Source organism: Bufo gargarizans, chromosome 3 (genome assembly GCF_014858855.1).
Source record: "Bufo gargarizans isolate SCDJY-AF-19 chromosome 3, ASM1485885v1, whole genome shotgun sequence".
Lineage (NCBI taxonomy): Eukaryota > Metazoa > Chordata > Amphibia > Anura > Bufonidae > Bufo > Bufo gargarizans.
In genome coordinates this window covers 87,655,462-87,671,563 of record NC_058082.1, presented here as the reverse complement: position 1 = coordinate 87,671,563, position 16,102 = coordinate 87,655,462, and the positions used below count along the sequence as shown (strand labels likewise).

The window sequence follows — 16,102 nt, the reverse complement described above, 5'->3', positions numbered from 1 at the left end:
AGATGGGAAGAGTTTTTACATTATTTATGCTGAAAAATGAATGCCGCAAGATTTATAACATGATGATTTGAATATTATATCTATTTTTTTTTACTTTCCATTACTTTTGCACAATAAAACACCCTTTAAGAGGGGGAAAAAAAAAAAAGTTTTTGCATTACCACATCCCAAGACCCATTACTCTTTATACAACACTTTAATTTATTTTAAACAGTTTACCGTATAGCACGTTACAGTATAACTGTGGTACTGCTGAGCCTCTAGGTGTAACGGCAACGCCCCCGTTGCTCCTAGAGGCTCATTTGCATATATTAAAACATCATTTTTCTCAGCAATGTGGACACATATGAAGATGGGACCAACACAGATGCCTTCAGCTGCCAAGTGCACATGTAACAGGTCAGCCAGTGTCATAGGTACAAATCTGCTGACGGATGCCCTTTAACCCCTTAAGGACTCGGCCATTTTTTGCAAATCTGACCAGTGTCACTTTAAGTGCTGATAACTTTAAAGGGCTTCTGTCACCCCACTAAACTTTTTTGGGGGGGGGTACTTATAATCCCTATACTGCGATATATCTATACATTATGTTATTAATCATTTTCGTTCAGTAGATAATGCAAAAAACGTACTTTTATAATATGCAAATTACCTGTCTACCAGCAAGTAGGGCGTCTACTTGCTGGTAGCAGCCGCAAAAAACGCCCCCTCCTCCTGTTGATTGACAGGGCCAGCAGCGATCTCCTCCTCCGGCTGGCCCGGTCTGCATTTCAAAAATCGCACGCCTGTCTGGATTCGGCGCAGGCGCTCTGAGAGAAGGAGGCTCGCCTCCTCAGCACTCCCTTAGTGCGCCTGCGCCGATGACATCACCGAAAGATCTTTTATTTTTTGGGGATGTTACAAGGCTTAGAAGTTTAGAAGCAAATCTTGAAATTTTTCCGAAATTTTCAAAAACCCAATTTTTAGGGACCAGTTCAGGTCTGAAGTCACTTTGTGAGGCTTACATAATAGAAACCACCCAAAGATGACCCCATTCTATAAACTACACCCCTCAAGGTATTCAAAACTGATTTTACAAACGTTAACCCTTTAGGTGTTCTACAAGAATTAATGGAAAATAGAGATACAATTTCAAAATTTCACTTTTTTGGCAGATTTTCCATTTTAATACATTTTTTCCAGTTACAAAGCAAGGGTTAACAGCCAAACCAAACTCAATATTTATGGCCCTGATTCTGTAGTTTACAGAAACACCCCATATGTGGTCGTAAACAGCTGTACAGGCACACGGCAGGGCGCAGAAGGAAAGGAATGCCATACGGTTTTTGGAAGGCAGATTTTGCTGGACTTTTTTTGACACCATGTCCCATATGAAGCCCCCCTGATGCACCCCTAGAGTAGAAACTCCAAAAAAGTGGCCCCATTTTAGAAACTACGGGATAGGGTGGCAGTATTGTTGGTACTAGTTTAGGGTACATATGATTTTTGGTTGCTCTATATTACACTTTTTGTGAGGCAAGATAACAAGAAATAGCTGTTTTGGCACAGTTTTTATTTTTTGTTATTTACAACATTCATCTGACAGGTTAGATCATGTGGTATTTTTATAGACCAGGTTGTCACAGATGCGGCGATACATAAATAAAAAAAAGTATACATATTGGGTAAGTTTTACACAATGATTTCTTTTTTGAAGCAAAAAAATAAAAACATGTTTTAGTGTTTCCATAGTCAGAGCCATAATTTTTTCAGTTTTTGGGCGATTACCTTGGGTAGGGTATGATTTTTGCGGGATGAGATGACGGTTTTATTGGCACTATTTTGGGGTGTGTGTGACTTGTTTGATTCCTTGGCATTACACTTTTTGTGATGTAAGGTGCCAAAAAAAATGGTTTATTTAGCAAATTTTTTTTTTTTTTTACGGTGTTCATCTGAGGGGTTAGGTCATGTGATATTTTTATAGAGCCGGTCGATACGGACGCGGCGATACCTAATATGTATACTTCCCCCCCCTATTTTTTACCAATTTTCTTTTAACTTTATTTGGGGAAAATTAAGTTTTTGTTTATTTTTACTTGAAACTAAAAAATTTTGGGGAGAAAACTAAATTTTTTTAACTTTTTTTTAAACTATTTTTTGTCCCACTTTGGGACTTGAACTTTTGGGGGTCTAATCCTTTACAATGCATTCCAATACTTCTGTATTGGAATGCATTGGCTGTATGAGTAATACAGTGTGTATTACTCATACAGCTTCCGGCCTGTAAGATGCAGGGGGCTGGATCTCAGACTCTTCACCGGAAGGCAGTGCGATGCCTTCCTTAGGCATTGCGCTGCCTTCCATGCCATCGGGTCCCCCCCACAGCCCCATGGGGACATGATGGCACCGCCGACCACCGCCACCGCACCAGGTAAAAGACGCAAACTGCAGGTCTGAATTGACCTGCAGTTTGCGGCAATCGCCGACACGGGGCAGGCACCTTGTTCCGATCACCGCCCGTACCGGTACATCATGGGTCCTTAAGGACTCGGGAACCATGCCGTACCGATACTTCATGGGTCCCTAAGGGGTTAAATAGGGACATGGGGGGAAAAAATGAAAAATTCCAAAAAAATCTAACAAAAATTTCATTTAAACAATAGGTCATTTTCTGGCGACGCATTATTTTCTGCTAATGTCTTGGTGCAGATTACCACAGGACACCTTCAGAGGTCTAGTGGGGTCTTTGCCTCAGTGGGTAAGAGCTGTTTGGGCGACACGAGGGGGACCTACACAATATTGGGCGGCAGGCTTTAATGTTACAGCTGATCGGTTTATGTCATCAGTGTTTCTCAAAATTAAAATACCGCACATGAGTGCAACTGGCACTTCGAGGAATTTCATACACTCCAGTTTTATCCTAGAAACCCGATAAGCTACAAGGAATGCAATCACAACGAGCGGAGCGTCCCCTTCCCACGGAGAAAACAAACAAACAGATAACGCTTAGAAGGCCAAAGCCACTAAATTTATGGGATTAAAAGGCAACAATATGGGAGAGCAGGAAAGAAAGCAGCCAGAGGTCGCACTACGTTTATTGTAGAACCGTAAAAATACTCCTCTGACCATTTTTGAGTATTTTTACTCGAGGAGGAGTACGAAAGTTGCGGTAATTCAAATACATAACATGTAGGCCTACACTTGTTCAAATCTGCATTTGGAGCCACTGTTGCAGATTCTGTCGAAAGACCAGACAAAAAAGCTTTACATGCAGCACTTGTGACCGGTAAAAAGACAGGATCCCATCATAGGCTACTTTCACACTGGTGTTTTGGTTTTCCGTTTGTGCGATCCGTTCAGGGCTCTCACAAGCGATCCAAAACGGATCAGTTTTGCCCTAATGCATTCTGAATGGAAAAGGATCCGCTCAGAATGCATCAGTTTGCCTCCGTTCCGTCTCCATTCCGCTCTGGAGGCGGACACACAAAATGCTGCAGATGTGGAGTGGAGCAAGACGGATCCGTCCTGGCACACAATGTAAGTCAATGGGGATGGATCCGTTTTCTCTGGCACAATAGAAAACTCTCCTCCTGTCACCCCACTAGTGACCCTGCTCCCCCCTTCCTCCTGTCACCCCATCTACAGCGTGCCCCGCTCTCCTTACAACAGCCCCCCCTGGGAGCCAGCCCCTCCTTCCAGCTCCCCCTGCTGCAGGACCTGCATCACTCCGGCGCGTGCCTATACCAACCAATAACAAAGCTCCTTGCTGTAAGGAGCTTTGCTATTGGTTATTTCAGGCACAGGAAGCTTCGCTGCGCTGCCCGCGCCAATCATAGCGATCACTGCACTGATGAATGTGGAGGAAACGTCTAAGGCGTATTGGTACGCCTTCGATTTTTTCCAGGGAGTAAAATGGCCTGAACAAGCATCTATGACGCTTGTACAGGCGTTATTGCGACCTCTGACGGCAGCTCAGTTCTCGTTTGCCAAGGAGTTATGCTGGCGATACACAGATAATGGTTGGCGGGGTTGGCTATATATAGGAGCCTCACTCCTGAATTTGGGAGGAATGATGGCTACCTCTTGTGTAATGTTCTAGTGATTATCGGCAGCACGTCCAAGGTTACACTGATCAGCTGAGGAAGGGGCTGCATCCTGTTCACTACTTATCAAGCAGAGCGCCATAAGTTTCCTAGTGGCTGTGCCCAGTACTGCAGCCCAATCCCGCTCATTTCAATGGGACTAAGCAACAATAAACGGTCCCTATCATTTTCTAATCGGTACCATGGGAGACAGGAGTTGTGCCCTACTAATAGCCCCTTCTACGGGCTCAAGCAAACGACCGTATGTATTTTGCGGTCCGAAAAAAATATACAGATGACGTCCGTGTGCATTCCTCATTTTGCTGAACGGAACAGCTGCCCCCTTATAGAACAGTCCTATCCTTGTCCGTAATGCGGACAATAATAGGACACGTTCTATTTTTTTGCCGAACTGAAATACGGACATAAAGAAATGGAATGCACACGGAGTAACTGCTGTTTTCTTTGTAGAACCATTGAAATGAATGGTTGCGCATACAGTCCGCAAAGAAAAACACAGAACGGACATGGACGTTCGTGTGCATGGGCCCTTAGGCCGAGTTCACATCACCGTTCAGCCTTTCCGTTCAGGTTTTTCTCCCATAAATTCCCAGACTGACAAAACACAAATCACCCCCATACTGCCTTTGACCGGATTCGCTCGTCAGTGTGCCGGCTGTGCTATCCGTCCATATTTCTACTGCGTCACGGAGTGTGGGTTTAACTGACCCAAATTGGCAGCATCAAATATCGGCCAGAATTGCAGTGTATCCTTTGCTGCGAAGGATGGAAGCCGTGGGTAAAACCCGACACGCCTGTGGACTGAAAACCAGGTTTTTCTAAAATGGCATGCAGTTTGCTTGTACAGTAAATGCTACAGATTTTTTGCATGAAATTCTGCTCCTGCAGATCTGCAGCATTTACCGTATGTCACTTGTGTATGTAGCCTGCAGAAAGGGACACCCGCAAGACACAGCAGCAGGCACTCCTTCCATGCCCAGGATGCCACAATGTCTATTCAGGCATGACATCACCGAGGACTGCGGCCTACACATGAAATCCCCCGAAGGCCTCCGCTTATCCTTTCTACCATGCAGAGAATTTACAGTTTTGCTAATTTACCGACCAAAGCATGGCATTATCAATACCGATGCGAGAAATGGGATCAGGTGGTTGTAGTCATCTGCTCTGCCACAGGTAAAGGCATGGAATATAGCACGAGATGATAACAGAATATTACTCGAACGATGCCGGAGGCGCATGCTGGGAAAACAACTAGAAGGGGGTCAGAGGACGTGTCCATGTCCGCTCTACACCACCACTGGGCACAATGACAACACACGCCCATCCTCTGCCCCCCCAGAACAATGCCTCCTGACCGATCCATGGTCTGCAGATGCACCCCCACTTTGCAAGTAATACAATATGGCCCCTCTACCCCGTGAGATGCTGCTGGAGCTTGTAGTAATATTACTATGCCGCCACAGACAAGAGAACGCATTATCGTGTTCCCGTCCTCAGGAGCCGGCCATACGTCCGCCGCCAGGTAAGTCACCTCTTCAGGACGAGTACCAGACTCTATACAGAGCATAGGGACCAATACAACGGTGGGGAGCTACTCACACGGACCAGAAGACTAAAGGGGACATACTGCTACCAAGAATCTGACATTCAAATAACTTAACATTCAGGGGACCCCCTTACAAAAATCTCCTTAAAGGGGTCGTCCCATTATAGGAACATATCCCCTGATCCTGTGTCTACAGGCAGTTCTACCACTGCGGGAACAGGGGCCCATTTGAATGGAGCTACAGTCACGCCCGCATGCATGGCCGCCGCTCTATTTACCTCTATGGGACAGCTGGAGATGGGCCATGCAAGCACCCCGCCATCTCTTCCGTCCCACAGAGCTAAAAGTAGCGCCAGTGCGCATGCATGACCGCCGCTCCATTCAAATAGGGGAGCGTGGCCCCCAGCAGTTGGATACTAACTTATCTTCTATCCTGTGGATAGAGGCCAAGTTGTCATAGTGGGATAACACCTTTAGGCCTCATGCACACGACAGTTTATTTTCACGGTCCGCAAAAACGGGGTCCGTAGGTCCGTGATCCGTGACCGTTTTTTCGTCCGTGGGTCTTCCTTGATTTTTGGAGGATCCACGGACATGAAAAAAAAGTCGTTTTGGTGTCCGCCTGGCCGTCCGAAGCCAAACGGATCCGTCCTGAATTACAATGCAAGTCAATGGGGACGGATCCGTTTGACGTTGACACAATATGGTGCCATTTCAAACGGATCCGTCCCCCATTGACTTTCAATGTAAAGTCTGGAGTTCTTTTATACCATCGGATTGGAGTTTTCTCCAATCCGATGGTATATTTTAACTTGAAGCGTCCCCATCACCATGGGAACGCCTCTATGTTAGAATATACTGTCGGATATGAGCTACTTCGTGAAACTCAGATCCGACAGTATATTCTAACACAGAGGCGTTCCCATGGTGATGGGGACGCTTCTAGTTAGAATACACTACAAACTTTGTACAAGACTGCCCCCTGCTGCCTGGCACCACCCGATCTCTTACAGGGGGCCGTGATCAGCACAATTAACCCCTTCAGGTGCCGCACCTGAAGGGGTTAATTGTACTATCATATCCCCCTGTAAGAGATCAGGGCTGCCAGGCAGCAGGGGGCAGACCCCCACCCCCTCCCCAGTTTGAATATTGTTGGTGGCACAGTGTGCACCCCCCATCGGGCCCCCCTTCCTCCCTCTAGTGTAATAAATAGTTGGTGGCACAGTGTGCGCCCCCCATCGGCCCCCCTCCCTCTATAGCAGTAACAACATTGGTGGCCAGTGTGCGGCCTCCCATCCCCCCCCCCCCCCCCCAGATCATTGGTGGCAGCGGAGTTCCGATCGGAGTCCCAGTTTAATCGCTGGGACTCAGATCGGTAACCATGGCAACCAGGACGCTACTGCAGTCCTGGTTGCCATGGTACTTAGCAATAGTACAATAGTAGAAGACTCATAGTTACCTGCTTGCTGCTGCGATGTCTGTGTCCGGCCGGGAGCTCCACCTACTGGTAAGTGACAGGTCTGTGCGGCGCATTGCTAAAGAACTGTCACTTACCAGTAGGAGGAGCTCCCAGGCCGGTCACAGACATCGCAGCAGCCAGCAGGTGAGTATGAATCTTCTACTGTTGTACTATTGCTAAGTAACCATGGCAACCAGGGCTGCAGTAGCTTCCTGGTTGCCATGGTTACCGATCGGAGCCCCAGCGATTAAACTGGGACTCCGATCGGAACTCCGCTGCCACCAATGATTGGGGGGGGGGGGGGAATGGGAGGCCGCACACTGCCACCAATGTTGTTACTGCTATAGAGGGAGGGGGGCCGATGGGGGGCGCACACTGTGCCACCAACGATTTATAACAATAGAGGGAGGAAGGGGGGCCCGATGGGGGGCGCACACTGTGCCACCAACGATTTATTACACTAGAGGGAGGAAGGGGGGCCCGATGGGGGGCGCACACTGTGCCACCAACGATATTCAAACTGGGGAGGGGGGTCTGCCCCCTGCTGCCTGGCAGCCCTGATCTCTTACAGGGGGATATGATAGTACAATTAACCCCTTCAGGTGCGGCACCTGACGGGGTTAATTGTGCCATCATATCCCCCTGTAAGAGATCGGGTGCTGCCAGGCAGCAGGGGGCAGTCTTGTACAAAGTTTGTAGTGTATTCTAACTAGAAGCGTCCCCATCACCATGGGAACGCCTCTGTGTTAGAATATACTGTCGGATATGAGTTTTCACAAAGTGAAAACTTAGATCTGAAAAAGCTTTTATGCAGACGGATCTTCGGATCCGTCTGTATGAAAGCAACCTACGGCCAAGGATCACGGATGCCAATCTTGTGTGCATCCGTGTTCTTTCACGGACCCATTGACTTGAATGGGTCCGTGAACCGTTGTCCGTCAAAAAAATAGGACAGGTCATATTTTTTTGACGGACAGGATACACGGATCACGGCCTCGGCTGCAAAACGGTGCATTTTCCTATTTTTCCACGGACCCATTGAAAGTCAATGGGTCCGCGAAAAAAAACTGAAAACGGCACAACGGCCACACACAACGGTCGTGTGCATGAGGCCCTAAGGTCACACACACGGAACGGACATGGAAAGAAAATATGTTTGTGTGTATGAGACCTTAGAGAGTCTTTACACACAATTCTCCTATGGAGTTTACTAGTTACAAAAATATAAATATAAATATATATATATTTTTTATTTTTGTTTTGTTTTTCATTCTTGGGCCACCTGTGGTTTTCGTGACTTTTTTAGCATACAGCACAGATTACACTAGCGTCTTTCAGGGCATTTTTCCCCTATGTAACGGGACTGTCCCATTACAACATAGCCCCCATTTACAGGATAGGGGCTGTGTGTCTGACGAGCGGACGCTGGGGCAGTGTTCTCTCGTTTAAATGAAGTGGCAAACATACATGTGTGTCCGCTGCTCCATACAAACTGGGGAACATCCCCACCACCCCCCATTTCTCATTATTTGCAGACCCCCCCCCCCCCCCCCAAAAGATCAGAACCACATCCACCTCTCCAGTTCTGCAGACCTGAATTTAGCAGCAGCACGAATGCCCGCCGCTCCGCTCAAATAGGCGAGCCAGGCCCCCATTCCTGGAAGTGGTGGGGGCCCCAGCAGTTGGATCCCCACTGATCAGACAATCAAGAGATCCAGCATGCTACATTTTTGAAAAGCAGCAAGGACAAAAAATAAATAAAATAAAAAACGTCACCTAGTGCGCCCTACGTTTCATATTTCACATGGACCTTCAGCTACCATAAGGTACTGGTGTTCTTACAGCAAAAAGTGCTCCAAAAAACTGTGGTGCAAAAATTACTGGGGGGAAAAAAATGCAAAAGCTTAGAAAAATTACAAAAAAAAAAAAAAACACAGGAAATCACCCTGACTGATTGTGTCAGGATCTGTTCCGGAAAAAAAAATAATAATGGATGGTTTTGCACACAAGGTCAGTTTTTTTTCTGCGCATATTGCATCCGTTTTTCACACACACACACACACACACACACACACACACGTGAAAAAATAACAAAAAAAACATTTTGAACAATCTACATCTGCTAGCAATCACCAGTGAAAAACGCATTGCATCCAGATTCCCTCCGTTTTTAACACAAGCCTCATTCACTTCTATGGAGTCAGAGCTGCATGAAAAACGCACAATATATAAACGTGCTGCGGGTTTTCCTGAAGGGAGAGAAGATGCGTGAAAAATGTCATTTACACAGACCCAGGATTCACTCTGAATGTTATGGGTTTGCTTCACGCATCGCACCCACACGGAAAACTCGCTTGTGTGAAAGGCCTAAGGGCCCATTCACACACTCTGGATGGTATAGGGGACAACCCCTTTAGATTTTACAGCATTAACACACCTACATAGCGGGAGCACACAGAGCCTCGAGACCCTTGATGATGGATGACAACCGCTTTCCTGCATCGGCATTATGGGGGCCCATCTGCATTCACAGGGCACTGCCAGGGGAAGGTTACACCACCGAAAACTTCATGAAAACCCCTGCTGAACAGCCCTGCAGCCAGACTCCCCCTGCTTTCAGGAAACCATAGGCTGCAATGGGGGGACATTACACTACAAACTTTTTTTTCCATTTCCATTAATATTTAAAGCAACTGGGCGACGTGCCCTTCAGCGTCTAACGCCCCCCCTTGTCATTGCTCCTGCAGATGTGCAGCTCCAGCAAATTCTCAAGATGCCACACATGACGGTCAGAGCATCACCCGCTCCTACGCGAGGCCACGCTGGTTTACACGCCTGCATTACCGACGAGCCACACGTTACACGTCTCCAGCCTTCTAAGCAGCAAAAACTAAAATCAGGATCATACACAAGCAAATAAGAAAACTGGGACAGAAGTATCGTACGCTGCACATACATCCCATTATGTGCGGAATCGCTTCCTCCCTCCCACGTGATCATTTCTACGCGTCAACGACCCGAACAGATTTATTTTTCAGCGGACAGGAATTGGTCACCTCGTATTTTGTGGTGGAACTAACCTGAAGAAGGCATAGCCGCATGTGACCAGGGACAAGTCTATAGAGTCTATATAGAGACAAAGGTCACTTGGCAATCATTTGGCGAGGGCGTGTCCAACTATTGGTGGTCTGACTACTAGGACCCCCCTCCCCCAACCACGTCAGGCTGCCAGGAGCACCAAACGATAGTGAATGTGGTCACACCGAGATCCAACAGGACTGTCGTGTTGATGTCCCAATGTGACCACAATGTATGGGGTGCGACACTGCGATCTTAGGTCACGTGACCAGGCAGAGCTAGCCTTAGGAGACATGAGCATCCAATTCATTAGAATTTGAATGACACCCATTCCCAAATCCAGTGTCTGTCACAATAGCTTCATCGGCACTGATCATTTATGCCACACGCCTGATGGAAAAACCCTTTTAATTTCAGCCATATATGAAATATCGTATGACTGTGTGCAGGGTGTATGCGCAGGGTGCTGAGTGAACAGTGGACTTTCATGCACCAAATCTGCAGCAGTTTCGCGAAATCCGCAGCATGTCTAAAGTTTTGGTGGGCGATTTTCACAGCGGATTTCACCAAGGGCGAGATCAAGGGCAAATTCACAGCAAAAATCCTCAAAAAGAAGGCACAGGTAACACATGCAGATTTTGGTGCTCAGAGAAAAACATACGTAAAAACGCATCTGCACCGCCATGTGCACGTACCTCTGATCCAGTCCAAGACCACTAGATCTACAGCCAGACAGACACTGCCCAAAATGACGGACGGGGGCTACATACAAATACATTATGGGAACTCACATAAAAGTGAATAGAGAGCAGCGCATGCGCAGTCACCTCTCCGTACACTGCAGCCGGCAGATGGGAACACTTCTTTAAAAAGATTATGTGATTAGTGAAAAAAGGGGTTGTGTCACCTCACACATATGCCAGTGTCAGAGAGGTGCTGCAACTAGCTCTAGAATGGGGCCCCAAAATGATGGAGAATGCACCGCGCATGCGCTGCTCACTCTCCATTTAATTCCCAAAAAGAAAAATAGGCAAACGCTGGATTGGCTATTTTCAGAAGCCCCAGAGAAATTAATAGACAGCACTCTGCGCAGGCATGGCCGCCGCTCAATACACTTCTATGGGAATTCCGGAAATAGTCGAGCCAGCACCGAGTTATTTTCGGAACGCCTACAGAAATGAATAGGTGGCGGCTGTGCATGCGCGGTGCATTCTCCATCATTTTGGGGGCTCCGTTGGAGAGATAGGTGCAGGTCCCAGAGGTGGGACCCACACCTGTCTGACGTATCCTACCCATATGCCGTCAAAGTCTGAGGAGGGACAACCCCTTTAAAGGGGTTGTGCAGTGTTATAATATTGAAGACTTACCCTCAGGGGGTCCGACTCGTGGCAAGTCCACCAATCAGCTGTTTGAAGAGGTCATGATACTCGTGCGAGCGCAGCGTCATCTAGACTGTAATTACAACTGCTGACCCAGAGAGAAAGCTGGAATTACACACCCCCCCTGTAGCCCCCCATCTAGGCAATAAAGCCCCAAACACATCAGCTAAGATCTCTCTCCGGAGGAACAAGAAATCGTGCATGTCAACATGCAGCACACGGCTTTCGGAACCCATTATTTGTCAACACGGGGTCTACTGGATCTGGTAGGGCGGCCATTGCTGCTGCTATGAACAGAAGCCATGACTAAAGGCTAGTAGCCCCCTGCACAACCGTATTTTCGGTCTGCATTGTGTGTGTGGATTGAACGTGAACCCATTCATTTCAACGCGGACAGCGCGCGGATGTCATCCGCGACGTGAATCAGAGCATTTCCCATTCTTGTCCATTCAGCAGGCAAGACTAATTGATTCTACAACGGGGCGGACGCATACGGACCACATCGGTATTACGCGGATCAGCAATTTGCGGACCACGAAACTGACATGGTTGTGTGCAGGAGGCCTCGGTGGACACGTGGGGTCCGTAGAGACCACGTACAGTACACGTCTGCGTCACTTACGTGTAAAAGAGGCTTTAGACAGTAGGGCGGCGCTATATAACAGATCGGCGCCGATCAATGTAACGTCACCACCATTAGCGGATAACACGCGTTCTCATCGGGGGCTCCGTTACCATCTCACGTTGCAGGTTCAGTCAAAAAATGACAAGGCACCATGACAGAAGCCCAACAGACCCACGGCGGACATGTTGCGGGCGGGCATTCCTACCATGGAATAGAAGAACGGAGTGCCCTACGGATACCGTCAGCACCCCAACAACCTCAAGGGTCTCCTTAATATCAGAAGAAAGAGGGGGGGGGCAGATCAGCACAAGGAGGTGATCCAGGAAGCCATAGTTGCGCCATACTGTACGCATCGGAGGAATTACGCCATTTATCACCGGCTCTGCGGCTTCTCCATCCTCTGGATCTCTCCATGCTGCCAAGGCACTCCTAATGATGGCGGGCAGGCAGGACTGATCACCCTCCTGTGTGCTGCCACTGATAGAGGGGGCTCCAGCTGGGCAGTGCCAGCCCCTGTAGATACACACAGGGATCTAGGGGCAAGGCAGAAAGTATAGGAGAGAGGAAGGAGCCCGGATACACAGGGCAGCAGCCCATGCCCCAGCACCCTGTGGGCACCTGCCCCTCATACACCATGCCCAGCACAGCCCTCATGTGCCAGGCGCACACACACAGCTCCCCCTCCTCGGCCGGACTCCCGCTCACCATTAAAACTTTGGCAGCGCTCTCCAGCTGGGCGATCACTTCACTCGCACCCAGCGCCGCCATCATGGGCTCTGTTCAATGACGCGCCACGCAGTGCAGTGTGGGATAAAGCGAGGAGCCGAGCCAATGGCGGCCCTGGGGGAGGGGAGGGAGCGGGGAAAGGAGGGTCCTCGGACTGGTGGCACCGAGGGGAGCAGAAGTTTACTGGAGGCGGCGAGGAAGAGCCCCCCGAGCAGCGCGTCCTGTCATGGAGGGGGGCTCAGTCTCCAGAATGTTACCACATGACAGTTACATGTGTCATGGAGGGAGAACCGCCATATGGTGTCCTCACGCGTTATTGCTCATGTTGCGTTTTCTATTTTTTATTACTTTCATTTTTACTCCAAAAACACTTCATTTTCATCTCGTGTGAATGTAACCCTTAGGGCTCGTGCACACGACCGTTGTTTTGCGGTCCGTTTTTCTGTAGCTGAGGGTTTCTTCTCTGATTTAAGTCCTCTTCCGTTCCGTTATTGCACAAAACATAGGCTACTTTCACGCTCGCGTTTGGTGCGGATCCGTCATGGATATGCACAAACGCTTCCCTTCAAATAGTACAACCGTCTGCATCCGTTCAGAACGGATCAGTTTGTATTATCTGTAACATAGCCAAGACGGATCCGTCTTGAACACCATTGAAAGTCAATGGGGGGACGGATCCGTTTTCTATTGTGCAAGATTGTGTCAGTAAAACGGATCCGTCCCCATTGACTTACATTGTGTGCCTCCGCATTGTCAGGCGGACACCAAAACGCTGCAGGAAGCCTCCAGAGCGGAATGGTGACTGGTCGGAGGCAAACTGACGCATTCTGAGCGGATCCTTCTCCATTCAGAATGCATTAGGGCAAAACTGATCCGTTTTGGACCGCTTGTGAGAGCCCTGAACGGATCTCACCACGTTCAAAAAGGGAGAGTTTCTTTGCCTTTGCCATCACAACGTGTGACTACCTGACAGAAAATGACAATGAATCCACATCTTTGCACAGATTTGGCCTTTTAAAGGCCTGTGGTCCTAAAATTTGGATCAGATGAAAAACAGCCTTTTTCAGTTTAATCGTTATTTTTAATTAATTGAATGCTCAAAAAATGTTTTGTCTCACTCTCATTTCTTCTTGCTGCATGTTGAAGCTCTACTTGGAACCTTGTTAAGATCCAACAATGTAAAATATGATTTTTTGCAATTTTTCACGTGGTCTTAAACTTTTGATCAGGACTGTATCTCGCAACGTCTCGCATAGGGTACTTCATGCAGATAAGGTAACCCCAAAAGGAGTACCATTACTGCCACAGAGTAAACATATTGGTAAAAACACTCACAATGTCACCCATGGCTAGTTTAGCAAGTAAAAATGCATGCCGAACTACTTGCATAAGGCATCCTTCAGTGCTGTCTAACCATTCCTTGGTATCCTCACATGTGGATACATTCAAATGGCCCTCACAGGGTCCTATTTCTAATCAGATATTCCCGCCTAGACTGCTAAGGGTGCCGGCCCCCCTCATGCGCTCCGCCATCCGTTTCCTGTGGGTGGAACGCACAGGCTGTAAACGTCCACAAAGAAATAAATAATCATTAGACATATTGTGCCAATCCCTCCAAAAGAGCGCACCAATCCCCTGCTTAAGTCAGTTTGCGCTTGTATATCAACGCGGGCACCTATCATAATTACGGCCTGTCCCGCGATGTCTGAATTTCACCCCAACTTCCCGCAGCTGGAACGCAGACACCGGAAGTGGGGACCATCGCGTGCGGCTGCTGCGTTCCACCTGATCGCACATCGAGCTGTAAGACAAGATGGCTCACACATAGTACGGGGTAAATAGACAACTCCATTTGGCTTCAAGGATGGAAAATGAAACTAATGGTGTCAAAAATCATAGGAGCTGTCTAGTGGACGTTGGTCATATATGGTTAGTGTAGATAGTGGGGCATAAGATGTCAATAACCAGGTATATCATATAGGTGTCACAATCTGTGAGGGAACATATTCACAGGATCACCATAGACCGTCAATGTAACCATTCAGAATACAGGGTGATAGTGCGACTAGAGAAATGATATTGTCCTCCAGTCATATCAACAGAGGTTTGGATGCTTTTTGCATCACCGGCGCGGTTAAGAAACTCAAAATGTTACCAAGTCACGCCACTTATTTCAGATGGAGCAGACCTACGGGCTAACTCTAAATACACTCACCTAAAGAATTATTAGGAACACCTGTTCTATTTCTCATTAATGCGATTATCTAGTCAACCAATCACATGGCAGTTGCTTCAATGCATATAGGGTTGTGGTCCTGGTCAAGACAATCTCCTGAACTCCAAACTGAATGTCAGAATGGGAAAGAAAGGTGATTTAAGCAATTTTGAGCGCGGCATGCTTGTTGGTGCCAGACGGGACGGACCATTTCTAGGGTTTACAAAGAATGGTGTGAAAAGGGAAAAACATCCAGTATGCGGCAGTCCTGTGGGCGAAAATGCCTTGTTGATGCTGGAGGTCAGAGGAGAATGGGCGACTGATTCAAGCTGATAGAAGAGCAACGTTGACTGAAATAACCACTCGTTACAACCGAGGTATGCAGCAAAGCATTTGTGAAGCCACAACACGCACAACCTTGAGGCGGATGGGCTACAACAGCAGAAGACCCCACCGGGTACCACTCATCTCCACTAGAAATAGGAAAAAGAGGCTACAATTTGCACGAGCTCACCAAAATTGGACTATTGAAGACTGGAAAAATGGTTTCTTGAACATGACAATGAGTTCACTGTACTAAAATCGCCCCCACAGTCACCAGATCTCAACCCAATAGAGCATCTTTGGGATGTGGTGGAACAGGAGCTTCGTGCCCTGGATGTGCATCCCTCAAATCTCCATCAACTGCAAGATGCTATCCTATCAATATGGGCCAACATTTCTAAAGAATGCTATCAGCACCTTGTTGAATCAATGCCACGTAGAATTAAGGCAGTTCTGAAGGCAAAAGGGGGTCCAACACCGTATTAGTATAGGTGTTCCTAATAATTCTTTAGGTGAGTGTAGATGGGAGGAGAAAAAAAAGGGGAGCCTGATATAATGAGCATGTCATTACAGAAAACAGCTAAAGGTAAGTCTTTCGTTGACAGATCATCCAAGCATCACTTACCGGAAAGGAAAGAGTCTCAAGGATCGGCTTGTTCATAGCC

General features: G+C 47.7%; 1 protein-coding gene across 1 annotated transcript in view; it reads right to left on the bottom strand.

Moving 5' to 3' along the window:
* The window catches only part of XPO4 (exportin 4), a 115,005-nt gene extending 102,046 nt beyond the window's left edge, over window positions 1-12,959 (bottom strand). The window contains exon 1 of the mRNA XM_044287005.1: window positions 12,878-12,959. Coding sequence (XP_044142940.1) covers window positions 12,878-12,943 — 66 coding nt within the window. The 5' untranslated portion in view covers window positions 12,944-12,959. The remainder of the gene's footprint in view (window positions 1-12,877) is intronic.
* Window positions 12,960-16,102: the final 3,143 nt, after the last annotated feature.